The sequence below is a fragment of the Crassostrea angulata genome, unplaced genomic scaffold (assembly GCF_025612915.1).
Source record: "Crassostrea angulata isolate pt1a10 unplaced genomic scaffold, ASM2561291v2 HiC_scaffold_67, whole genome shotgun sequence".
NCBI lineage: Eukaryota > Metazoa > Mollusca > Bivalvia > Ostreida > Ostreidae > Magallana > Magallana angulata.
Window position 1 is genome coordinate 70,965 of NW_026441622.1, and position 27,566 is coordinate 98,530.

At 32.4% G+C, this 27,566-nt stretch overlaps 2 protein-coding genes across 3 annotated transcripts; both read right to left on the reverse strand.

Moving 5' to 3' along the window:
- Nucleotides 1-858: 858 nt before the first annotated feature.
- LOC128168907 (cysteine-rich secretory protein 2-like) lies at nucleotides 859-2,433 on the reverse strand. The gene is made up of 4 exons (XM_052835069.1): nucleotides 2,350-2,433; nucleotides 1,850-1,906; nucleotides 1,410-1,527; nucleotides 859-998 (listed from the first exon to the last, which is right to left on the reverse strand). Exons 1-4 carry the CDS (start codon nucleotides 2,431-2,433, stop codon nucleotides 859-861), a joined length of 399 nt encoding a protein of 132 aa, XP_052691029.1.
- Nucleotides 2,434-2,965: 532 nt separating this feature from the next.
- On the reverse strand, nucleotides 2,966-13,075 carry LOC128168904 (TNF receptor-associated factor 3-like). Of its 2 annotated transcripts, XM_052835066.1 has the most exons (9): nucleotides 12,975-13,075; nucleotides 12,679-12,846; nucleotides 9,777-9,857; nucleotides 8,893-8,970; nucleotides 7,691-7,810; nucleotides 7,389-7,502; nucleotides 4,716-4,902; nucleotides 3,208-3,753; nucleotides 2,966-3,141 (listed from the first exon to the last, which is right to left on the reverse strand). In XM_052835066.1, exons 1-9 carry the CDS (start codon nucleotides 13,059-13,061, stop codon nucleotides 3,125-3,127), a joined length of 1,398 nt encoding a protein of 465 aa, XP_052691026.1. In that variant the 5' UTR covers nucleotides 13,062-13,075; the 3' UTR covers nucleotides 2,966-3,124. The 2 variants fall into 2 exon arrangements, with proteins under 2 accessions (XP_052691026.1, XP_052691025.1); XM_052835065.1 differs by lacking the exon at nucleotides 2,966-3,141 and having other exon boundaries at nucleotides 3,157-3,753.
- Between the last annotated feature and the right edge of the window lie 14,491 nt (nucleotides 13,076-27,566).

A 27,566-nucleotide genomic window follows, 5' to 3' on the forward strand; every position in this document is an offset into this window, starting at 1 on the left:
AATTAATTACTTTCAAAAAAGGCATGTAACTCTAATTACTTTTCAATTACACACTTATGAACATATAAATATGAAGCTGTCCACTACCCATTTTTCCCCACACTATCAATAGGTCAAGATAGGAAAAGTAGTTAAAAGTAGTGAACTATTGTTATATATATCATACTAGATATTTTCAAATGAATTTTTCATTGATTTAATCATGTTTCCCAAATTTAACTAAGTACCTTAATTTGATGATTTGCTTGATCTTTTTTTTCTTAAAAAATACTTATTTCCCTTCTCATTAGAGTAATTAGTGTGTCAATTATCATTAAATTAGTTTTAAAAAAACCCACTAATTTACAAACAAAATCAGTGTTACCTAAATTGTATAAATTAACTTTAAAGTCATGCATGCTTTGTAATTGATAGCCTAAAATACAAAGAGGTAAAATGCATGGCTTCAAATGGGTGATGCCTAACATGTCTACATGGTGTGTTCCGTTATTGCAAACATTTGATAATTTCATGTAGGTACAAAACAACAGGTGTGAATTGTGTTTTGATAACAATTATAGTCTGCCCTCTACCTGATATTAACCTGTATTTTGGCATTGTATTTATAAAGAAAAAATTTAATAAATCGTATCCTCGCATCTGTTTATATTATATATCCCACCTGGATATGGTATATACCGTATCTTCGCACCTTTTTGTTATACCGTTATTATAACTTTTCCTCGCACCTTTTTATGTCTATATACCGTATGCTCGCAAATGTTTATGTTATATACTTTAAACTCGCATATTCTTATGTTATATACTGTATACTCGCACCATTTTTTGTTATATACTGTATACTCGCACCATTTTTTGTTATATACCGTATACTTGCACCTGTTTATATTTGTCCCAGGACGCCGTCTTGTTGCTGCAGTAATCGCTGCTGTAGTTATAGTTGTAGGACTGAGAGGTCCACAGTGACACAGCATTGGACGCTTTAGGGGTTCCAAAACCTGATGCCAAAGTATCAAATACAAGAAAAAACTATAGACTAGAATATCACATTTATATGACACTCTATTGAAATTTATTTGTATATTGAATTAGAAGAATTTAAATGCAGACTAGCAATAGGGGCCTTCTATATCACCTTGGCCTCGATCAAATGACGTCAGATGAGGTTTACAATACACCCTCGGCTCTTTAGCAACATTTTTAACGATAAGCTATCGAAACCAATCAACCGGATAGAACAAGTTGACGGACAGACAGACGGGCGTATCATACCGGGTTTTTAATTCCAATTTAAACCGTTTATTTGCCATTGAGAAGTGAATAAGAATTCATTTATTGATATGGGAATAAGAATTAATTAATGTTTGGTAATATTGAGAAAAGAATTGTACAAGTTTACGCACACTTACCGAGATAACGGTGTTCTCCCACGCAAGTGAAGGAGGGTGATGACGTCACAGGATCCGGTTCGTTTAAACACTTCGAAGCCCATTTCTGTGCTTTAGAAGCTAGTTCCTCACTCAATTTCTGTTCATTTTAATTGAAGAACAAAAATAGCTTGTAACGCTTATTACCACATGATAAATCTTTGCAGTCTTTATTCATTCAGATAGTAAATAAAACAAATGTTAGATGTATTCGGGATGGGGGATGAGCCTGTGTAACACAAACAACACTTAATACAGCGACTAGTGTGTAATATGCACTAATGACTTATACTGATTTTGATTGTTAAGATTAAAGATACATCAAAGTAAGTGACGCGTGGATTGTTATATCCAGCATTGTTATCAAATCATTCTATATAGAAGAAAACATGAAGCGGGGGACCGGTGGGATTAAGACCTACCAATTCCTTCATGTTAGCAGCTCTAGGTCTGAAATTCCTTCTGTACGTGTTGTGTGCCTGTAAATAAAACAATTGTACATCAGAATACACATATATGTCTCTACAGAATGGATTCTGACCACAATGCATCTAACTACATGTAATCCATTATTTGTATCAGGACATTATCGAGGTAATTATGGCTCGTTCTTTATCCACCGTTTGTAATAAGATCTATTAATTCTTAGGGAAAATAGGCTTTGTTTGAAGTAATTTACACTATTTTTCCAATATCATTTTCGAAGGTTGTAGATTTGGAAAATAAAATATCAAACATACCTTCTACTATTGCGTATTATCAATAAATATCCAATGATTGCAACTCATTGGTTTTTCCAAACCATACAATTAATACATCATTGTTATATGGAAGTCTTTCTCAAGTGTAAGGGGGAGAAGGTTTTCATTCTTTTTAACAAGTGATAGTGTGAGAACAGTCGCTGTGGGAGCAGTAGGTTTACCTCGAGGAAGGAGGCCGGGTCCAGCCCAATCACAATGGCTGCCCCAGACAGGAACAGTACAACTAGGACCTTCATGTAGATCATCATGGAAATCATTAGGTCAAGGTGTGTCTCTATATATAAGCTTTTACAACGCCTACATGCTTCATTTCATCAACTACTCAGTGGTTATATCTTATTTTTATTAATGATTCAAACATAGATTACCCAAGGTCTACATGTACTTCTGCAGCGTACATCTTTTGGGGATAGTTAGGTAATTAAACTTATCAAAAAGAAGAAATCTCAATGTATTTTTCCAACTTCATCTTTATTTATGAAAACTGACAAACATTGTTAAAAATATGAATGACAATAATTGTGTTAAAAACATGAATGACAACCGTGTGCTTTGTTACGTGCAAATTTTTGTCATTGGATAATCATTGAAAATTTGCGAGCAATAGAATCCATGATCAAGTATAAACACCAAATAATTGAAGGTTATTAGGTAATGTTATAGGTAATTTTTTTGTTTTTTGTTGAAAGTATAAGTTTTACACTAATAGTATGATAAATGTTTGTTAGGTTTTGTAAAAAGGTTTGTAAAACAAAACCGTGACGACTTATTAATTTATGTAACCATCCATACCTATAGAATACATAGAATGAAAAGATAACACAATATTTGATAATCTTTATTTCAAGTTTTAAAAGAGACAAGGGAGTTAAAGAATCCACAAGTAAGCAACACTGCAATAAGAAAACATAACACTCAGTCGACTTTCACTCCACTCTAGTGCTGTTTAAGACCTTCACTGTCAATAAGAACACATAACACTCAGTCGACTTTCTCTCCACTCTAGTGCTGTTTAAGACCTTCACTGTCAACTACAACTTTAATAAAGATCGTGTCATCTCTTAGATAGGTCGGAGTCTCCAACACCACGTGACTTATAAACAATGGACACCCGGAAGCTATGTTCATTTCCGTCACCGGTCGTTGGTAGCTAGAGCTTGTGGTATCCGGTCTGAAAGAATCCACGACATGGCGCGATCCATTCTGCTGATCCAATAACATCAGCGTCACTTTCTGTTTGAATGGCCAGGGCAACAGGGCATCATATTCACCTTTCTGAACGACAAAGAATAGAGACAGGTGTGTTCCTTTACCCATCCCGTCCCCATTTAGATAAACACGTGCACACATCTTGTACCCGAACGGTCCTGTGTAGAAAGGTTGGCTGTACAGAGAGGTTGTCTTCCCTGCCTTTGCGTCTTGCTTTCTTTGGGTGTAGTCTCTTATCTTCCACATCAAGACCCCACTGTAATTCACTGTCTCTATAACCTGCATTCGTAGGTCAATATCCGCAAATCTAGCATCCAGTAAAGCTAGGCGTTGGTCGTTCTCTCCTCGAGGCTGACCTGGAAGAAAAAGTCACCTAGTAAGAACGGAAGACATCAGAAGATGATACGAAAGTATAGCACCAGCTTATGTATTTTTCTGTTAATGTATATTACTTTTAGGATTATTAAACATTCAATAAAAACACAGAGAAAGATGCCAACACATGCCAAGTGAAAATGTGAAGACAAAAAAAATTAAAATGCTGTTTACCACTAAAAGTTGAATGTATGCACAAAGAGGTTTAACTTTTGACTCAAATATTTTAAAATGGTTATTTATAAAAGTTTGTAAAGATAAAAAAAATATGAATTGGTATTAGTTTGATCAATGTCTTGTTTTCTGGTGTGTTTGGGTTTTTTTTTCTTTTATTTATTTTATGTTAAACAATTTACAAAATTGTGGTCATAGATAGCTTATACATACATATGAATTTCAATTGAAATCATAATTCATTTTCTAGTATATACATATAGGTACATGAAAACATTATTATGCACGCAGTGATAAATATAATAAAACATATATAATAACACATAATGCCTTGTTAACAAATTCCACAGATTGTTGCTGATGAACATCTATAATTAATTTCCCAATTTTCAAATTCAAGGTAGGTCCCTTCTCAAATAAGTTTGATTTCTGTATCTGTACAATGATTCTATTTTTATGTTTTATCATATTCATATCAAAATATATAATAAACCATGTTACTATCATTCATATTAAACATAACACTTCGTTAATTTGGAGGAAATAAAGAATATTCTTATCTTATAATGAATCATATTATTATCATTTACATTAAACAATTTTTCCATAATTTGTTTAAAATTATTCTTAAACATATTTTAAATGACACAACAACAGTTTACATATACAAAGATAAGGCTGTTATTTTTACTGTGTCCGTTCAATCGATGAACAGTTTTTATTTCGCTAAAATCTTGTTAATTTTTTATTTCACTGTTTAAACACTCACAAGCTCCGCCCTCTCCGCCTGATGGCCCCGCCCTCTCTAGGTGAGTGACACGCTGTTCCAGTGTCCCCTGTCTCTCTGTCAGTAACATCACGCTCCTCCCCTGCTTCTCTACCAGCTCTCTATCTGCCATGTTGTCAACTCTCCTCTCTAAGGTTATCAGTCTTTCTGTTTGTGAAACTGCTTTTATCTGAAATATATTATAACAAATTGCATAATATTATCATCACGAAACCGAAGATTCAAACCAAGCTAACTAGTAATATGGAATAATTTCACATCTGTGGGAGTCAATATTCGTGGGCAACCAATTTTTTCTGGTTCATGGGTTTGTAAATTAGGCATAAATACAATGAATATTAAACAAATGTTTGTATATGTGTTCGAGGGGGTATAAATTCGTGAGAAAGGGTTACCCGTGAAAGCCATGAAAAATGCCCCCCCCCCCCCCTGAACGAAGACTATGGGTGTACTTATCTTTATAATGAGCTTCCTAGCTAATAATTAATTGGTTTACATGCAGTGCAATTTATACCATAAGCACAGCTTAAGTGAGTTTTAAAAATAAGTAATTCGTATATCTTTTACTGTACATGTCCCTTGGGGAAATCCCCCAGTCAGTAAAGTGTATATATTTTACATTACATTTAAATTAATGAGAACTTTATATAAGTAACCTATATACTTTATGTAGTACATGCCTCTCTAATTAGATTCCACAATCAATATAAAGCCTACTTTATGGTAGTATATATTTTTCTTTAGTGAGTTCCTTAAAGCTATACACGCTATAATTTGCGTCAAGTTTGAATAAAGGGGAAAGTGTATGTGTTTGATTACTAATAAAAGTTACCATTATGCTGTTAATTATAATGCTCAATTCGATCACGTAACAAATATATCAAATATTAAACAATAAAAAATATTTATTTTCCTGCCAGGAAAGTAATGCCTCCTCGTGAATATCAATATATCACGTGATATCGACAGCTAAATTTAGTCTATCATTCCAAAACTGGTGAAGGGTAAACATCTTCATAATTGTGATAGTTTCACAAAGGAAAGGATATTTTCAGTAAAGCATAAATGTGTCCGATACACGAGTACAAACAAAAGAAAAAAACTACAAGCCTGTGAGTAGATATGAATACTTCCTTTAAAAAAATGACGTAGACCTGTGTTTTTCCCCTATGTGCTATTTATAGATCCTATAAGTGTTAATGCAGAAGAAAGGGTATCGTGAATGACAAACGTTTTTTACTCATTATACATGTATGTATTTCAAATTAACAACTGTTAAGCATATTAAAAATCAAGTTGGATATTTAATTAGGCAAACAATAACGACCACCTAGGTCTCCGCGGACATGCGCAGTGAGGTCGGTTTGCTCTTCCTTCATCAATATTCATGAAAAGGTATATTTTCCTGGCAGGAAAATAAACAATTAAAAATCTATATCTTTGTAACGAGATGGAATTCACCATTGTAATTTACAGATTAAGGATATCTTTTATAAGTAGACAAACACATGCGTTTTCACTGTCATTCAAAATTGACGTGAATTATAGCGTGTATAGCTTTAAATAAAAAATGTGTATATTTTGTAATGTGGTCCCTCGTTAGTAGGTTTTTTTTAAAAATATGTATACCTTATACTAAATAAAACTCTCTATTAAGTTGTATGTATTGTATGGCATGTCAAACTTCGCAATATTCGATCTTTTCCGTTTGTATTGTATAACTATTCATTTGTATTGTATAACTTTCAATTTGTATTCTATAAATTTCCATTTGTATTCTATAATTTTCAATTTGTAGAGCCTAATTTCCATTTGAATTGTATAATTTTCTATTTGTATTGTATAATTTTCTATTTGTTTTGTATAATTTTCAATTTGTGTAGTATATTTTTCATTTGTATGGTACAATTTTCTATTTGTATTGTATAATTTTCCATTTGCATTGTATAATTTTCATTTGTATTTCATAATTTTCTATTTGTATTGTACGATTTTTTATTTGTATTGTATAATTTTTCATTTGCATTCTTTAATTTTCCATTTGTATTACTTAAAACAAATTATAGAATACAAATGGAAAATTATACAATACAAATGAAAAATTATAGAATACAAATGAAAATTATAGAATAAAATGGAAAATTTTAGAATACATATAAAAAATTATACAATACAAATGAAATTCATACAATGTAAATTAAAAATTATACAATACAAATGAAAAATTTTACAATTCAAATAGAAAATTATACAATATAAATGAAATGTATACAATGCAAATGGAAAATTATACAGTAATGGAAATGGAAAACTATTCAGTACAAATTAAAATTATAGAATACAAATGGACAATTATATAATACAAATTAATAATCATAGAATACAAATGAAAATCATACAATACAAATGGAAAATTATAGAATACAAATAAAAAATTATACAATACAAATGAAATTCATACAATGCAAATGGAAAATTATACAATACAAATTGAAAATTATACAATACAAATTGAAAATTATACAATACAAGTGAAAATTATACAACACAAATGAATATTTATACACTACAAATGGAAAAATCGAATATTGCAATATTTGACATGCCATAATATTGCAATGTTTGACATGCATAGTATTGTTCAACTGTGCTTACTTTGATGGTTTTAAGTGTGTGTTTGAATCCGTCGAGTGCGCTTATTAATGACTCCACTTGTCTGGACTGATCAGTCATTCTTTCCGTCAGACTTTGTAAACTGGAGTTGATTTCCTAATGGAGAGGAATAATTATGTATACATATAATAAGCGTATGATGCCAGTCATGATCAAGAAAAACCGTTAATTCTATATTGACGATTACACAAATCAACATATTGAGGATTTTACATGGAGCCACACAAAAGTCATGAAAATTTACTCTCAGTATTTTTATTTAACTTCTGAAGTTTTTTACATACTTGGATATCTTTTCGACACCCTGCCGTGTCAAGTGCGACCTGATGTGAATGCTGGGCCGTCAGGTAGGCGTGGTTATCCCGGAAAACCTCTGTGTGCCTCAACAGGTCCGCCTCTTCACCCTTAAATAATCAAAGTACTGAAGAACTGATGGGAGTTGATTTTGTCGATGTTTATTTATTTTAAAATCACTGATATGTTATTTTGCATGACAAGTATAATGTAGTTTCTAATTTGAATTACGCACATTTTTATAGATGAATTTTTGTACTTTTTCGACAAGAATGTCGAGAAACCCCCATATAAATCATGTTAAATAAAATTCAAAGATAAAATTAATTCAATCAAACTATGTATCAGTAATAGAAATATTTCTCGAAAATTGCATGGATGCAAGCAATATTGAACTCTATAGTCTCGTTCAACCAAACGCTCGGCTGACACCGTAAATCTCTGACAAGGATTTACGGAGACAGCCGAGCGTCGAGTTGAACGAGAACATATTGAACTATGGCGTTTGAATACATACGAAGACAATACATATTTAAATTGTTCGTACCATTTAAAATCTGACTATTTTCAAGGTATTTATAAATAAGTTTCCTTGAAAAACAATGCTTTAGCATACATTACATCGAATTTATCAATTATTTTCAAGAACTAAGTCTTGTCAGCAGCAATGATTTGTGCTGAGGTCCAAACACTGTTTCACTTTCGGTTTGTCTGAGTAACTGCATAGGAGAGTTGATTAAAATCAACTCCCAAAAAATATCTCCCAAAGTATATATCTTCTGATCCTTTAATTAGTTTCGTAAAACTTGTCTTATTCTAGATTTGTTTTAAGCAAGCTCCAAGTCACTAACGATTTTTACATCGATCTCTCTTGAATTTCACGGATTTAAGGCGTTGGATTAACTACAGTTGACAAAACCACTCACCCTGTAGGTACACGCGATGGTCGAATTCATTATGTGGAGATAAATTAATGCTGATGTACAAATGTTATTTAAGTGTTGATTTACACCTTCGGAGTAGACATACTGTGTAAAGACATCCCATTGTTATTAGAATAAGTGCTGATTTATACATACGGGGTAAAAACCACCCCTGGTTTGATACATACTGTGTAGAGACATCCCATTGTTATTAGAATAAGTGCTGATTTATACATACGGGTAAAAACCACCCCTGGTTTGATACATACTGTGAACACACATCCCATTGTTTGATACTTGCACACTTGTGGTCTTTTTGGACATTCTTTCTCTATGTGAATTTCCATCTACAAAATATATATATTTAGTTATTTCCAACATTATACATGTTTAGGGCGTGTCCTTTTGTCTATATATCATCTGCTAAACAGGCGCGCGTCCTGCCTCTATAAATTTTTGCTATACAGAACGCATGCACATGAATATCGTTTATGGGGTTTTTTTAGCCGGGCTCTGCTGAAAGCAGAGCCCTGGCTATAGGCAGGCAAATCACCAATGTTACTATAAATAGCACAAATAAACAAAAAAACAAACAGCGTCAAGGTAAAGCTTCCGCTATACCAAATAGTTACACAAAGAGCCACGTTTTGTCAAAAGTGTTGGCATTTTGTTTCTTTTTTTTAAATTTCGAATGAATGTTCTATCTTTTTTAGTTTTCTTATTAATAACGTGCTTTTAAAACATTTTTACTATGCATTTTGGACACATACAATGCGCATGAATTTCCATGAACTACTTTGCTGCGCGATGAAGAAACGGGGATTGAATATATAATGCTTGTTGCAAAATTCAAGGCAGCAACTGTTAAACTTTTTAACTTCTACTAGACAGACATATTTTTGTTTATAGCCGCTTACAAAATTTGGTCGCTCTCTGATGCTTTGCCGACATTAAAAGCATGAGAGAGAGAGAGAGAGAGAGAGAGAGAGAGAGAGAGAGAGAGAGAGAGAGCGAGAGCGAGAGAGAGATTTTCAGTCTTTACTACACAATATGCATAAAGACACACCAAAAGAGCCCGGCTTTCAGTACTTCAGTACTTTGATTTCATTTATCTCTACTAAACGGATGTTCTATAATATAGTACGTGTGTTACCTTTTGTCTGGGGCAAGATTCTGATCCACAGCTATTTGGACACTGGACAACCACACGGGGGCATTCGGTTTCCTCATGACTCTGAATCAATGATAGGAGGGATAATATGTTATATTAGATATTTATCAAAATAACATTAACTATCAAACTTTTGATTTGATAATTATTATAATCAAACAGTTTACAATGACTATATTAGAATTGTGATAGTTTAACTCAAGAATAGCGACATATGACACTGTATATGTTAATTTTGAATTAGAACATACATGTAACTTGTCCTTAATTGAAATGAATTAATCATAAAAATCAAAAAAATTATGATGGTAGTAACAGCGGTACATTTGGATATACTCCTTACATTGTTTTAAGTAAGAATAATATAACACTAATTGATATATACTCAAATCAAGCATCCCATTTTTATTCAATGGACTCGACCATAACAAAAACGCGAATCAAGCATCGCTAGAACACCAAAAATGTGAGACCATGAATCAAACTCTACGATCACTTACACTGTTTTAACACTTTTTCAACAAATAGTGTATCGCTATTTATTAGCAATACCCAGAAAATTTATAAGTGAATGTTGAATTGACCATAATATCATTAAATTGAAAAAAAACTGTCGTTGGTTTTTTTTCGATGGGTCAAAAAAGTATAGCAATCGCAAAAAGTTGTTGCAAACTAACTAAAGTATTAACCAAAACAACGGTAGCTTCTTTTCTTATAACGACGCTCTTTATATAAGTTGTTTTTGTGGGGTTTTTTTTGGGGGGGGGGGGTCATAAAGGTTTGGTAATGCTTTTCGGGAAAAAATTATTGACAAGGTTTTTCTACTATAACAGTAATGCACGCCCAACAAATGGTGTCAGTCTCTGTGTAGTCAGTAAATGTTACCTTAAGGTTACACGGTGGTATCATTCAATGTTAATTTTAGCTCACATGATGGTATCATTGATTGTTACCTTAAGGTTACACAGTGGTATCATTCCATGTTAATTTTAGGTCACATGATGGTATCATTGATTGTTACCTTAAGGTTACACGGTGGTATCATTCAATGTTAATTTTAGGTCACATGATGGTATCATTGATTGTTACCTTAAGGTTACACGGTGGTGTTATATAAATAGTGCCTGTTTGGGAGGGTAACAGTTGAAATTGACACCCCGAGAAAACCATTGTCAACCGACGCGAAGCGGAGGTTGACAATGGTTTTCGAGGGGTGTCAATTTCAACTGTTATCCTCCCAAACAGGCACTATTTATTTTGTTATACTGAATGTCTTTTTTAAAAATTTTAAGAAAATTTTACTGCTTTTATATAGGAATAACGTGAATTCTACAGCGAACCGTACGCGCATAATTTTCGCGCATGTAATATTTTTTAATGTTACCCGTTGCCAAGTGCGTTGCTAACGCTGAGGGTAATAGTAAATATTATTAACTGCGTCTTAACCAATCAGATTTCAGTATTTAACATGAAAGTATAACAACATTCAATGTTAATTTTAGGTCACATGATGGTATCATTGATTGTTACCTTAAGGTTACACGGTGGTATCATTCAATGTTAATTTTAGGTCACATGATGGTATCATTGATTGCTACAATTAGGTTACATGGTGGTATCATTCAATGTTAATTTTAGGTCACATGATGGTATCATTGATTGCTACATTTAGATTACATGGTGGTATCATTCAGTGTTACCTTCAGGTCACTTGGAGGTTTCTATTCAGTGTTACCTTTATGTTAACTGGTGGTATCATTCAGTACTACTATTTTGTCATATCATGGTGGTATCATTCAATGTAACCTTTTTGATACATAGTGGTATCATTCAACGTTACCTTTAGGTTACACGTTGGTATCTTTCACTGTTACCTTTTCGTTTCATAGAGGCTTCATTTACAGTTACCTTAAGGTTACTGGATGGTATTATATAAATAGTGCCTGTTTGGGAGGGTGACAGTATATAAATAGTGCCTGTTTGGGAGGGTAACAGTTGAAATTGACACCCCGAGAAAACCATTGTCAACCGACGCGAAGCGGAGGTTGACAATGGTTTTCGAGGGGTGTTAATTTCAACTGTTATCCTCCCAAACAGGCACTATTTATTTTGTTATACTGAATGTCTTTTTTAAAATTTTTAAGAAAATTTTATTGCTTTTATATAGGAATAACGTGAATTCTACAGCGAACCGTACGCGCATAATTTTCGCGCATGTAACATTTTTTAATGTTACCCGTTGCCAAGTGCGTTGCTAACGCTGAGGGTAATAGTAAATATTATTAACTGCGTCTTAACCAATCAGATTTCAGTATTTAACATGAAAGTATAACAATAGAAATTGACACCCCGAGAAAACCATTGTCAACCGATGCAAAGCGGAGGTTGACAATGGGTTTCGAGGGGTGTCAATTTCAACTGTTATCCTCCCAAACAGGCCCTATTTATTTTGTTATACCGAATGTCTTAATTTTAAAGAAAACATCACTGCTTTTAGATAGGAATAACGTGAATTCTAAGGTGAACCCTACGCGCATGATTTTCGCGCATGTAATAATTCGTAATGTTACCCGTTGCTAAGAGCGTTGCTAACGCTGAGGGTAATAGAACAGATTATGAACTGCATCTAAACCAATCAGATTTCAGTATTTAACATGAAAGTAAAACAACATTGATTGTTACCTTAAGGTTACACATTGGTAACATTCAATGTTACCTTTAGGTCACATGGTGGTTTCATTTACTTTTACAAAGGTTACACGGTGGTATCATTCGATGTAATCTTTAGGTCACATGGTGGTATCATTGACTGTTACCTTAAGGTCACATAGTGGTATCATTCAATGTTACTTTTAGATTGTATGGTTCTATCATTCAGTGTTACCTTTAGAGATCTGAAGGTTTGCTGTTGAGAACAATGAGTGCACGTGACTGGTCGGTATTCACACTGGTCAGCATGACCCTCCTTGTCTCTGTGGGGGGTCACTACCGGACATCCCGAGCTCATAAAGAGGCAGGGGGTGGCTCTAAACTCACACGACTTCAGGTGAAACTAGAATATAATCAGTGTGATTAAAAAATAGATTTGTTTCTGTTGATAAGTAAATTTACATTAAGTAAGGCAGTGTTTATTTGCAATTGCTTTTCTATGATAAATATATGTATAATTCATCGGTTTACCTCTAGTGCATTCCACGGAAGAATCTCCCGACACCCTTCATTCCGGAAGTTGCAGTACACTTCTAACTTGAGGATCTCCCTCCTCATGCTGACATCTCTGTGAATCTATATAATATATTTTTTGAATTGATGATACAAAAGTGATTAAGGACTTCTTCATTCCCGAATACTTTGGCTATTATAGCATTCTTTGTGCCTCTGAATATATTTCCACTTACTTTGAATAATAAACCTGATATTTTTTTATCTAGACTATCTAAATAACCATTGACATTCCCCGTCTGAATCATATGTACGAAACATTTCAGTGGAAACATTCTAATTTCCTCATGTTTCTGCTTTTGTTTAAATTGCTACGCTAAATTCAAAGCCTGCTTTCGTTTAATTTATTAAACTATTTTTTTTTCGTTATAGTTTTTGGTATTTCGACACCACTATATCTGTCAGTTTATATTTTCTTTCATATATGGAATAAGACAGGGTTAATCACTTTTACCATTCTTGTTTTCTCGATATATAAATGTATTAGGGACGATCACTTTACAAACGTACGTACTGAAGTATGGTTCGTTGTATTTTTTACTTAAGCAGATAACACTGATTAAATGCCTCGGTCTAGGAAGAGTTTTCAAAACTTTCTTCATATTGCACAGTTTTAAAGAATATTATATGAATTTTACTGTTATTTTTTTTTTCAAATCAAAATATGACGTATTTGAAATAAGAATGAAATTATTTTCGAATGAAAATGGTGCTTCACTCAGTGGACCAGACAAATATCGTTTTGTTTAGCAAAGTTTATAAGCGTTGCGTATATTTCATAGGGAGCGCAAGTTTCAATCACTGCTTCGGAATAATAAAAGATTGGCTTTCCGAACAATAGAATGTTTATTGTCCCCTTAGATAGCGATAAAAGCCTCAGGGAAACTGTTATTGTTGGTGTCATAACAGTATTTCACTGAAGGTTCACGTCAAAACATGGCTGAGCCAAACTAATTCCCGAATTTTTCTTTGAATTCGGGGCGGTTCCGCACGCGACAGGAGCTGATTTTGTTTATGAGATGAAAAACAATGTGAAAGAGGTCTAACTATCCCATTTTTGTAATAATGCGAGGTCATTTGAATTTTTGATGCGTGTTGTTTCCGGAGGGGGTGAAAAGGCCCGAGCTTGATTTTCAAGCACATGTGTAACTTCGAGGTAAACAAAGTCTCACGCCTTGCTGGATGCACGTGTGTATTTTGCTAGAAAATTGTAAATGAAGCGTTGTTTAAAAAGATGTCAAGAGGATTTTTTCCAGAAGTTCGATTTGAATTTTTAATCTGTATCTAAAGTTGTGCAATTTTGGTAAGAATATAAAGTAAAATTTAATACTGTAGTGACACCTGCAGGGTATAATACGTTTTGTTTTAAGCAGAGCATTAATTCAATTATATTGTCTCTTTAGCACTTGTTTGAAAAAGTATTTGTGCTTTTTTCTCAAAGCTTGCATTGGTCAAATCTATTATAAAGGGCTTCATTGGATTTGACCACGCCCTCAGACCAAAATTATCACCTCATACATGTACATGTAATACTCAAAGAATGATTCCTTATGCCTTAAATAATATGCCGGTAACAAGTTCATTATACATGCAATATACAAAATAGGATACCTCTAAACATTTAAAAAAATTCAAACAAATGCTTAAATTGTTAGAAGTGTTACGAAAAAAATGTCTTTATCATTTATTTTCTGTATGCATTTGATCTGATAATGTGCGTTAAAAACTGACCTCCTCCTCCTTCAGAATGCACAATTAATAGACATCAGGTGTTACCTATGTGGGCCATCCCAATAAGGTACAAAGGAAGTACAAGTTATATATTTTCCCCCGCTTTTACTCTTAATAGAGAACATTAATCTAGCTCTGTCCGTTCGTTCGTCTTTATGTCATTTTGCTTGTGCATTTCCGGTTATCATAAATTTTACAGCGAATTATAAAAAAAAATTCCTGAACCCTACTTAATTTTTATTTCTATGCGATCTAGTTAAATCACTACAACCAAAACCCCTAACCCCTTACGCCCTTTCTTCTATGTGAGATAAAAAAAATTTACACCAAGTGGGAGACCCAAATTCATTGAATAAGTCCATTAGTTTTTGTTTCAATATGATTTCGTTTCGCACATGTAGGTACTTTAATTATGGCACGTAAAACATAATTTTTATTCGATAAAACATGATTTCTGGTTGACAAGTTGATGCTTTTATGCAATAAGTTACTAGTATCGATAAATTATCAGTCTAATTCCAAAAGATGTTATTCTAAACCATTTTTATTCCATTTAAAATAAAACATTTGACGTGCTTACAATTAAGATATCCTAGATCATAAAATAAATGTAGAAAAGTTTTAATTTTGTTTTGAAAGAGAAAAAGGTGAGATAATTTTCTAAATCCTATTTCAAAACGGGCGCCTGTAAAGTGCGAAACGAAATCGAAACGAAACGAAACGAAACGAAATCGAACGAAACGAAAAGAAACCAATCGAAACGACACAAAATCAATCGAAACGAAACGAAATCAAACGAAACGAAACCAAAAATCGAAACGAAACGAAACGGTATATAAACAAAACTAATATCAATTTTGACTACATAAAAGTGAAAATAAATTCATTGAAATAAATTTTCGAACCATAAAATATAACTATCTGTATGTTTCAAATTGCCGCTGTAAATTTTTAAGCCGATTATCCGAAATTTGCAAAAATTATATAATTATGTAAATAAGTGATGTACATTCCTATACCTTTTAATGTTTCTAATTTGTTTCATTAAATGATAAAAATGAAATTCAGACGTTTTGAGAGAGAGAGAGAGAGAGAGAGAGAGAGAGAGAGAGAGAGAGAGAGAGAGAGAGAGAGATGCCTTAAAACTTATCAGCGACATCACATAGCAAAGTATATACGCAAGTTTGGGAGTGAGAGAAAGAAAGAAAGAGAGATAGAGGTATGATGATGATGATGATGATGGTGATACTGAAGGGGTAGAATTGTTGTAATATGTATAGCATGAATTCGGACGTCGTAATTTGACAAAATTAACTTAACTTATTCTTATTATATGTTAGAAACCGGTAACCAACCAGTATGCTCTAAATCACATTGTATTCGATCGTTTCATTTTTACAATATTTCAAATCGATAGAAAGAAAATTGTTGTTAGAATGTCCCCTTCAGTATCATCATCATATCTCTATCTCTCTCTTTCTTTCTTTCTCTCTCTCCCAAAACTTGCGTATGTACTTTGCTATGTGATGTCGCTGATAAGTTTTAAGGCATCTCTCTCTCTCTCTCTCTCTCTCTCTCTCTCTCTCTCTCTCTCTCTCTCTATAAACGTCTGAATATCATTTAATGAAACAAATTAGAAACATTAAAAGGTATAAGAATATATATCACTTATTTACATAATTATATAATTATTGCAAATTTCGGATAATCGGCTTAAAAATTTACAGCGGCAATTTTAAACATACAGGTAGTTATATTTTATGGTTCAATGATTTATGTCAATGAATTTATTTTCACTTTTATGTAGTCAAAATTGATATTAGTTTTGTTTAAATTCCGTTGCGTTTCGTTTCGATTTTTGGTTTCGTTTCGTTTGATTTCGTTTCGATTGGTTTCGTTTCGTTTCGATTGGTTTCGTTTCGTTTCGTTCGATTTCGTTTCGTTTCGTTTCGTTTCGATTTCGTTTCGCACTTTACAGGCGCCCTTTCAAAACAGGCGATGTCTTTTGGGTGACTCCGTCTTTATGATCCTAGAGTTGTATCATTCTTATTCTTAAATCATATGATTTATAAACAATTAACTCTTTTTCCTGTTCGAAAACATATTATTCCTATTCTAGACATAACGTTTCATGGGCAACAAATACATATAAAATTAAAGGGGCAGAAAGCTGAATACTAGAAAAAAGTTATTATACATACAGGTTTACGAAAATAATATTACAGATATATTTGAGATAACAATTCATTTAATAATACTCTCTTTTCGCAGTGGGTTTTTTTTTGTTCTAAACCTCCAAGAACTTGTTAAGGTGAAATTGATTAACCAAACCCTACCCTTTCAGTTATTTTCACCTCAGCAACATTTACTACATCGAGTTTCGGACTAATGAACCTTCGGACAAGTGGTCCTTCGGAATAATGAACATTCGATTTAGTAGGCTTTCGAACTAATAAATCTTCAAAGTACTAGCCCTTTGAATTAATGAACCTTCGGGCTACTGGGCAGACCCCTCTCGTACAATTAATGTAATAAAATAAGTGCAGCTTTGTAAGTGAGCATTGGATATAAAACATGATAATAATTCTTAGCTAAGTAGCAATATATGTAATGTTTCAACAATGATAAGAAAAAAATAAAACTTATAGAAAGAGCGTAACATACTGAGTATATTAAATAACGTATAATGGTGACACGGGCGTCACTCAGCGAAGAGAAAGTGAGTGACTAATATTGCATTGCTATGGAAATATATATGGTTTGTATTCAGCACAAATAACAATATTTGGCGTTTAATAGAAAACTTGATAACGAAACAACTGTGTCTCGTCCTTGGAACTTACCACATACGTCTAAGACATTTGGCAAAATGAAAATATCGAAGAAAAATCTAGAAGAATTATTTTCATACACACCTTTACTTATATTTTTGCGGAGGCACCTGCGTATATCTTCCGTCTTTTAAATGTAATAAATGATTTCATCTATTAAAGACTGATATATTTGTATCAGAAATATCAATTACACTTCAAACTAATTTTAGTCCTGAATAAATTCCGCGATCTATATTTAGATTTCCGGTGGTTTAGATGTGACAGGGTCCATTACTCTGACGTTTATTTCGTTACACATGTAAAACACATAATTAATTATCTCTTTCACCTATGTAAGGGTAATTTTTATCAATACGTATACGGTGGTTGAACTAATTTTACATATTTTTGGTTGTCAGTGCCAATCAACAGCACACACTTATAAAAGAGGTACTATAATAGCGCACTTAATGTACGGTTTCGCCTAAAATATAGCACTTTTGCAAACATAAGACATTTTTCAATATTATACAATATTTAGGTAAAATATATTCAGAGAAACGCAAATTAAATTACACAATTACCATTAATTATTTTACACAACATCATTAAAATAGTCAGGTTTTGTCGGGGATTTACGGGAAAATAATTAGTAATTTAGTATGCCAAAAAAATGGTATATTTGACTATTTGAACCCCTTTAAAACAAAGAAATCCGATTAAAATTAAGTTCTACAGGTATTCAAGTACACGTTTACATTGAATTAATTTTGGTTAACGTGGTCTTCGTACTGAAAATTAGAGAAATATTTCAATTCGTGACTTCCCAAATACAATTATGTTTATAGCCATATATATTTAAAAGCTTACATATAGTAGCTTTTCTCAAATTACATATATTAATCGGCTAGATTTTTTTTCCTCAAATTATCTTATTTAATTAAGCCTGGTATGAGCACACTCAATATAAACAGATCTCTTCAATAACACTATGTATTTATTCTCTATACAAATGTACACTTAGATTCATTGCATTATAATAGAGTTCTATATATTCATGTTTCGATTCAGGTTTCTCGAGTTTATGATAAATCAGTGGTTACAGACACCATTATAAAAGCAGTACCTATTTTTTTTGAAAATCATTACCTGAAGCTATTTTTAGTAACAGGTATTTTCCGTCCAAACACAGGTGTAGGAAAGAAAATATACCTCTGTGTATACATAAAGTTTAACTTCTTAGTCTAACTAATTAACAGTAAACTGTTGTTAGAGTTTCCACTCTTTTTTGTTGTGATTATCTTTTTATGTATTTGCATATTTTTGATCCAGAAATGTATAAAGTATGTTTATATTTTCTTAAAACTATTAAGAAAATGTTTTTATTGTAATATCAATTGTGTGGAAGATGAATTTCATTTTATATTAGTATGTCCTTTATATAACGTTCTTCGTAAAAAAAAAAATATGCACGTTTATTAAATCTTATTCTTGAAGGAGACCTTCAATTCAACTTTTAAGCCAAGAAAATTTAAACATTATAAATAATCTTGGAAAATATAAATAAAAGTTTAAATCCACAAAATGATTTATAACCATAATTTAAGTATATTTTCTATTCTCCTGTTCAATTTGGCAATGCTTATTTGTATGGAATATGTACTGTATACTAATTTGAATAGTGATGGGCTATAAAGCCTAAAGTGAATAACAAATGATTGAGGCCCTGCATTCTCTTGTCTATACATTAAAGCTTCTGTATATGACCACCATCATTCTTCTCCCCTTTTCTTCGAGACGCCGTTTTAATATTTTTATGGTATTTTCTGATATCAAAAAATAAATATTTGATATCAATAATTCGAAATATTGATATCAAAAAATGATTCTTGATATCAAAAAATAATTCTTGATATCAAAAATTTTATTTTGTGATATCAGAAAATCATTTTTTGATATCACAAATTCGAATTCTTGACATAAAAAAATGAATTTTTGATATCAAGAAATAAAGTTGATTTTTTGTTATCAAAAAATCGAATTCTTGATATCAGAAAATCATTTTTTGATATCAAAAAATCGAATTCTTGATATCAGAAAATCATTTTTGATATCAAAAAATCATTTGTATTTTCTGAAATCAAAAAATCGATTTTTTGATATCAGAAAATAAGACCTACATAAAATTAATATCAACTTAATGAATGCTTCCTGTGATGCAACCTTTGTAATTTGTAAGAAATTGAGTTTCAAACCTGCAGATGCTTGTTAAGAATAATAATGCAAGCCTATTTCTAAACCTGATTTCATTTTTGCAAGGGTATACACATATACAATGATTAGCACTGCTTTCTTTGTGATTCGCTGTGAATATTGAATGGAATTCCTTAAAACATGATGGCGTCGTATAATATAAAGGAATTATCCTGGTGTACAGTTAGCGCTTTCCATACATAAGACCAGAATTATCAAAAACACTTAATAAATTTTTACAATGAATAAATATTCAAATAAAAAACAACAAATATTAAAATGCAAATCGGGCTCTCTAGTTCAGCAATTCAATTTTGGGTCAAGGGAGTATTCATTAAATACGTGAAATTTACTCGCCATTTTATTTGAATATCTGATATCAGAAAATATCATTCTTGATATCAAAAAATCATCTTGAATTTTTGATATCAAAAAATCATTTTCTGATATCAGAAAATCGAATTTCTGATATCAGAAAATGATTTTTTGATATCACAAAATCGATTTTTTGATGTCAAAAAAATGGATCGTATTTTCTGATATCAAGAATTCGAATTTTTCATATCAAAAAATCATTTTTGATATCAGAAATTCGAATTCTTGATATAAAAAACACATTTTCTGATATCAGAATATAACTCAGAAATATTAAAACGGCGCCCCATACTTTTCTGCAATTATTTAAGTAAAATATAATTTCTCTTTCCTATATTGTAACTGGAAGCAAAGGTTGATACATATGCTTAATTTTTCAATTAGATTCATAAATGTGTAAATCTGTGTTACCTTTGTTTTTTGGGGTTTTTTTGTTTTGTTTTTTTTTTGTTTTTTTGAACTGGCAGATAGAACCTGGTAATGAGTGGTACATTATTATAAGATTGTTAATTCTATTCTTATTTATCGGTTTATGGTTTGAATATACCAACCAAATATATAAAAACTTATTGTGTCGAAAACACAGTGACTTTAAAATATCTTCAGTCATAAAGCATTACCTCGTGTGTTGTACTTTCACTCTTCAGTTTCCGGTCGCGTATCGCATTGTATGCATGAATTTTACTGTAAATTATTCGACCTAGCAGCAGTGGCAGATTTACAGGGGCACACTACCCTTACCTTGTCAAGTTGAGCCAAAAATTCAGAGTTCTTCGAATGATTGTTCAGACTCGTGTGTCTATCAAACTGTTCTCTCATTTTCAAGTTTATTTTTTTAACCATATCATTTACATATAAGGAAAACATAAGACAATAAACATTAAAATTTACAGCTTCCAGTGTCTTTGTCTGTGATAACACTACGTATCGATTTTGTACTATATTACTACATAACCCATAACTCAAATGACGCCAAATTGAGGCGCCAGCGGGGTTTGCTTATTTATATCTATATATTTAATCGTACGATGGTTTAAAATTACATAAGTAAAAGTAATAAGAAATCATTCTTTGAATATTATGAGGTGATAATTTCGGTCGGGGTGTGATTAAATCTAACATAAAGACGGTCGGGCTTATTATACCCACACTTTCTAAAGAAAGTTCGGGTATATTGTTGTTACCCTGTTCCGACCATCCGTCCGTCCGTCCGAAAATTATCACCTCATAATAATCAAAGAATGATTCCTTATTCCTTAATAAATTAACCTCATTATAATGATTCTATATCTGATTGGTTCTAGACAACCATGTGCCAAGGCACTTTTTCCTGTCATTATTGTCATATTTTTCATGATATTTCACCCCTTCGTAAACCACGGTAATTTTTATTTCATGCGTATAAAAACTCCCGAGGATAATCATACGATCTCATCAATTAATTTATTTTTTTAAATTATCAGATTATATCAACATTTTGAATCCTTTTTGTATAAAAAAAAAAAACAAAGAAAGAAACCGGTAAACATTCACCACGTTTTTGCTTTACAAGAAATGAAAAACGATTAGAACCTGATGTACGTATTCTAAATCATCTGTCGTTTGGTATAACAAACAATTTATTACATGGTAATGAGGGAGATACATGTATTATGATTTTTTCCCGCAGGAATTTTTCTTGGGGAATAAATCTTCTTATTTCCTATGCCGCTTAGAATGCGAGATTTGATTGGTTAACAGGACGGTGTAAATTTTCGTGCCACCTGCTAAAGCCGGGTGTAAATAAAATGTGACGTCACAATACACTTTTTGTTTACGTCTTTAGTCAAAATAATTTTACGTTAAATGAAGTAAATGAATAAACAAGTTTAGCTTTATAAAAAAAAGCTTACAGTCTTTAAAGCAAACTCTAAACAGCAATGTTGTCAAAGCAAAATTGATTCTTTTTTATATAAACAGATAATTAAATGTCGCATTCTTCTATACAGGTGGAACTATTTTATATGAGCCGTAAACGAACGTGGATAAAATTGAAAAATGCGAACAACGTGCTTGATAGTTGTGATCGACAATAGTAGGGAATAGGAGATTTTAGGAAGGGTAGTATTATTTTGATAAAATCAAAGTTGATAACACATAATGCAGCATCTTGTTTAACTGATATTAGTTTCACCGTATCTAGTATACAAGCTTGTTTAATGATATTCACCATACCGTAACAAATTTTCATATTTTTAGCATTTGCATAAAACAAAATATTTCAATAGATATTATAGAATATTGCTTTCAGCTAGATGTACTGAAAAATTAAAGCATGAATTTCATTCATAGCAATTTTAATTGGTTTTTTTCTCACTTTTTAATATATGCAAACGCAGATTTTAAGTGAAATTTGAGGAAAAAGGATAGACAGAGAAAAAAAATTGAAATCTATAAAAATTGTTAAGTCGTATGTAAAAACAATCATCAGAAATTTATCTCCCTTGCCCCGAACAGTTTTCAACAAATGAAATAAATGTAAATTTTCACATCATGTATTTTCTACCAATCAAAAAGCAGAGGAAGTGCACAATCCGGAGACTGTAAATTTACCGTCTTCTAAGGGAGACGGTGGTCATTTATTAATATTCTAGCTATCCTGACTGCTTCAACATTGGAGGTTCGAATGAATGTGGAAATGAATCGAAAAATAAACAAGTTCATATTTTGTGGGATTTAAACCATTTAACGGTAACATTTTATGTTGATAGGGAGTTGAAAGGATGTTCAAAGTAAAAAGTTGAAGCGGGCCGTTGATTTAATTTCAGCGTATTTTTATCGTAACAACCGGCCGAAGTTAGGCCAAATTTTCCCGATTCACTTTGTGCGGTACTGGTCCTGAGATGCAGAAGAGACGTCTGTCACAAATTTTCAGTCTAGACGAATCTCGCTGAGATTAGGTTACCTCGTTCTAGAAATTTCTATCCAATTGTCTCACCAGAGGTCGTGCTTCACAAGCATCCTATCCTTCAAAACTAGAATCGGACATTCAAGAAACGAATAATCTTATTCTACTTATCTAACATTTGTCAAAACTTAACTTCAATATATACTCTGAGTAAGTCCCCAATAAATATATTCACTCTTTCCATAATCATTCAATAGGATTCCATTGCAAAAATATCTATTTTGATGCTAACTACCACTGACTTGGATCAACCAAAGCGTGTCCACCACCATACTCTTAGTTTTGTTATTTTGGGCTGGTTTATGGTAAATGATAGTAGGTTTCTAAATAATTTCACATTAACTACTTATCAGGTAAAATTATGTTAGAGCTTACAATAGAGCTTATTGAAATACAAAGGTACTCTGGTGCCGGCATTTTGTAGTTGGTTTGCAAAAAGTGTTAATTCATCATTATATAATATCATTCTTGATATGAAATCATGACAAGCAAAGTTAAACGTTCACGGGGATATGAACTTCGGGCTTCACAGGATTTGATCATGTGACCAACCAAGTTCATATCCCAATGAACTTTTTAAATTGCCTTTTATTTCTTAGGTATATACTTTTTTAACACTCTGTTAAAAGATCATTTTTTCGAGAATTGTAATGAAAAAAAAACAGCTCTTGTTTCTACTTTTAAAACTGCTATAAACGATCATGCCTGGGACACTTATATGGAAAATCCAAGTAAAGTTAAAAGTGATGTTGGAATATGGCCGTATCAATTACTAGATTCAAATGTCGTTTATAAATACCAGGGTTTTCGAGAATGGTAATAGGAAAACAGCTGTTGTTTCTACTTTTAGAAACAGCTATAAACGAGTATGAATGCCTGGGACACTTGCATGGTCCACGAAAGTTAAAGTTATGTAGGAAAAGGCTGCATCAATAACTAGATTCAAATATTGTTTATAAATACCGGGGTTGTATTCAAGGGGTGTTGCTAAAACAGAACGGACAACGGAACGGAATGGAACACGGAAAATGTTATATAATGTTATTTACTTGAAAGACATGTTAAACAAACTAAAAACGATATTATAATACCTTATGTAATTCTTTGATATTGTTAAAATTGTTATCCATGTAATGTTCAAGTTTATTTATTTAGAAATGTATGATTTTCTCACAAATAACATTATATGCTTTGACTACTATTCCCAGTCAAGCTAAACAACACATCCAGCTAAGAGATTCGGATTTAGTTGCAGGAATGTACAATCACGTAGATAAACGAACGCCGATATTAGAAGAATATTAAAGAGACTTTGCAGGACATCTAGAGCGTCAGTGATCCCATGAATTGATTCTGTTTTCCATTAAAAAATCTTTAAAATAGCGAGACGAAAAGGTTAGCAAACAGATGTTGCAGCAAAACTTCATAACAATGATAGTGGATGTTATTCGTCGGTCACGTTTTTGATATCAATAATGCTATTTACAAACTTTTGAAATAGAATGGATCACTAAAAATGCAATTTGGATGAGAGTACATCATGTTTGAATTTTTTTTTAAAGTATAAAATCCCAAGCAAGTTTCGAAGTCATGAAAAACACAACCAAACGCTTCAACCAACTGCCCTACACTATTTTCCCAATAATATTACAAAAGGAAAATAATTAAAAAGCTATTTTGTTAGCTTATTTATTCACAATGTGTATACATTTCAATTTCCGTTTATATATATAGATATAAGTACATGTATATTTAATGTATATGTTTGGATGTCGTCGGTCTTATAACACACCAAGGCCGTGCAGACGATTATCACATTGCGCTAACGCGCGGTATTCGATTTGTCTGTAAAGCATTGGTGTGATACAGGACCGACGACATCCAATGCTTAAGGTTGTATGGGACACCTCCTTTTTGTGAATTACTTCCCATTGGAATAAACAATAAGGTCAATTATAATTTTAAATATTTTTCCTTTCCCAAATCTGTTACCTAAAAGCATAGCGCAATGGGTCAGAATGTTACTAACAAAGATTTTAAAAAGTTACAGATCTGTAAGTTCGAGTCCCGCTGAGGCTTTCATAATGTTTACCATTCCGAAAAATTTTGAAATATAATTTTAATCAAATTTTGTAAAATCCGAGAATTCTGAACCAGTGAAAGTATTTGGATTATAATGTACTTTTATCCACATTAATATCGACAGGTGTCCTATACCACCTTAAGTATACACATTGGTCACGGTAAATCTGGTATAGTGATGTGGTTTGGGCACTATCTATCACATTGATTTGTACTGAATGCTCTTTGAAATGCAGTTCAGTTATTTCATGATAAAATTATTAGATGGCTTCGGTATTTGATAATCAGCTACAGACAACCTATGTCTTACTGTAAAAAAATAAACCACTAATGTCTTACTGTAAAAAAATAAACCACTAATGATGGTTGTTTTTCTTTTAACCAGAGATCATTGGAGATGATTCTAGATATATGACATCTTATCCATTTCATTCATAACGTTGCATATATATACGCATAATTATTTCAATGACATAACAAATACTTGTCTACTAAATTTTATCAATTATTGAAAAGAAAAATATTTCTTGCTGCACAAATTTTATTTTGCCATAGAATTGCAAAAAAGCACAAAATAATAAATAGTAAATAATTAAATATTTCTTAATGAGTATTGCACATTTTTTTTAAGGAAAATATTGCAAGACATATTCTTATGTTTCAAAGAAATAAATTATTGATATGATTACAATGAGCAAACGAAAACGAAACCAAAAAAAAAATGGAATTTGAAAAGATTCATAAAGGGGTTTGTTTTCTTGCAACACTTTCCTTTTGGTCGAAGATGGCGTCATCGAGATTGCTAACTTCCTCTGGCTACTAATGGTCAATGATCGGTACGTGTGTATGCGGAATAGTCATTTGTTGGGAGAATTTATCCGGCGTCGTGTCATTGTGTGGGTGAATGCTGATTGGCTGTCTATTTATAGACGGGACAACAGCACTGATGCTGGACGTAGTCATAGAAACAGCCCTGACAATGGTAGCTGTTGTACTCCCTCTTACAGGAATCTACAAGAACAATAATAAGTGGTTTGGTTATGTCCTAAAACGTAAACCCGAATGACGACGAGTCAGTAAAAAAGATTTAGCGTGGTAAATGACCACGAATCGGTATAACAGATTTGGCGTGGTGAATGGCCACAAATCGAAAATAAAAGATTTGGCGTGGTGAATGACCACGAATCGGTATAAAGATTTGTCGTGGTGAATGATCACGAATCAGTATAAGAGATTTGGAGTTGATAAACACAATGAATCAGTATAAATGACTTACAGACAGGTTTTGGCGTGGTGACCTCTGGATTCAAATCGCCTGGTTTGTCCATGCCAAGATCATTTAGTACTTCTAAAAAAAACAAAAAATAATATCACTTATACTACGTTTCACCGATTAACATGAAAAATATTATTACATCGAGACAATAGTAGCTGTACACACCTCGAACCATCTGTTTGGCTACTCCTTTGTTGATTGGTTGCGGAATTCGCTGGATTGCTACAATTTAAATAATTGCAATAATTCTCTACACAGTCCTCCAATAGCTTTAACTAAAATTTTGTGATTCAGTTTTCTTTTTATCTCAAAATGATGAAACACAACAACAAAAAATCATTTGGCTTTTTTTTCCTCACTTATATAATTTTACCAACCTATGCTTTTGTTTTCAATAAAAGCCAAATTAAGGCAGAAAATCTTTTTTAGATTTAAAGAAATATCTATAATAAACAAAAATAACTTACTGGCGGAAAACGCCACTCCGACCAGCACTACCAAGACGAAGAAACAACAGGATTTCATTCTGAAATGTTGTATTGGGTTCTGTAAAATTCACTGGGTTCTTGTGAACGGAAAATTCGGTTATGGCCAGCATGAATGAAGTGTGGTTTATATACGATAGAAGCGGTCGCTTGGCACAATCCATAAGACCCCTTAGGTCGAGAGATACCGTAAACTTATCATTTAAATTTGTCAAAACATGCCCTACATTAATTTTAAGTGAAGTAAATTCTACTGATACATTTCAAAACAAGGATTAAGATAAATCGTTCTCCCCCACGAGAACGGCCTGTGTTATCTTGGGTTAACTAACTCTGTTTACGGGGTAATGACATGATTTTTATCGAGTTGCTCCATCTTGTGTAGGGATGGGAACCCAGGGGTGGACTATTGTCTAAAGAGATGGGGACTGCTCTGTGACGTCATCCCCTCGTGATGGGGGAGAAATCCTTTAAGCTTTGGTGTAAAAACTTTGAAAACAATCCGGTTGTGTTCTGATAATCGTGATTTTGATAAATGGCGAGTTGATCTTTATTTTAATTCTATAAAGAAAACACAGAAAATGTACC

Excerpts from the sequence above, each read along its gene's own strand:
- LOC128168907 (XM_052835069.1), bottom strand. The coding sequence starts at position 2,433 with ATGATCTACATGAAGGTCCTAGTTGTACTGTTCCTGTCTGGGGCAGCC. Across the intron at positions 1,907-2,349 it reads ACCCGGCCTCCTTCCTCGAG|GCACACAACACGTACAGAAG; the intron begins GTAAACCTACTG and ends TTTTATTTACAG. Across the intron at positions 1,528-1,849 it reads CTGCTAACATGAAGGAATTG|AAATTGAGTGAGGAACTAGC; the intron begins GTAGGTCTTAAT and ends TAAAATGAACAG.
- LOC128168904 (XM_052835066.1), bottom strand. The coding sequence starts at position 13,061 with ATGAGGAGGGAGATCCTCAAGTTAGAAGTGTACTGCAACTTCCGGAAT. Across the intron at positions 12,847-12,974 it reads TTCCGTGGAATGCACTAGAG|TTTCACCTGAAGTCGTGTGA; the intron begins GTAAACCGATGA and ends ATTATATTCTAG. Across the intron at positions 8,971-9,776 it reads AATCTTGCCCCAGACAAAAG|ATGGAAATTCACATAGAGAA; the intron begins GTAACACACGTA and ends TATATTTTGTAG.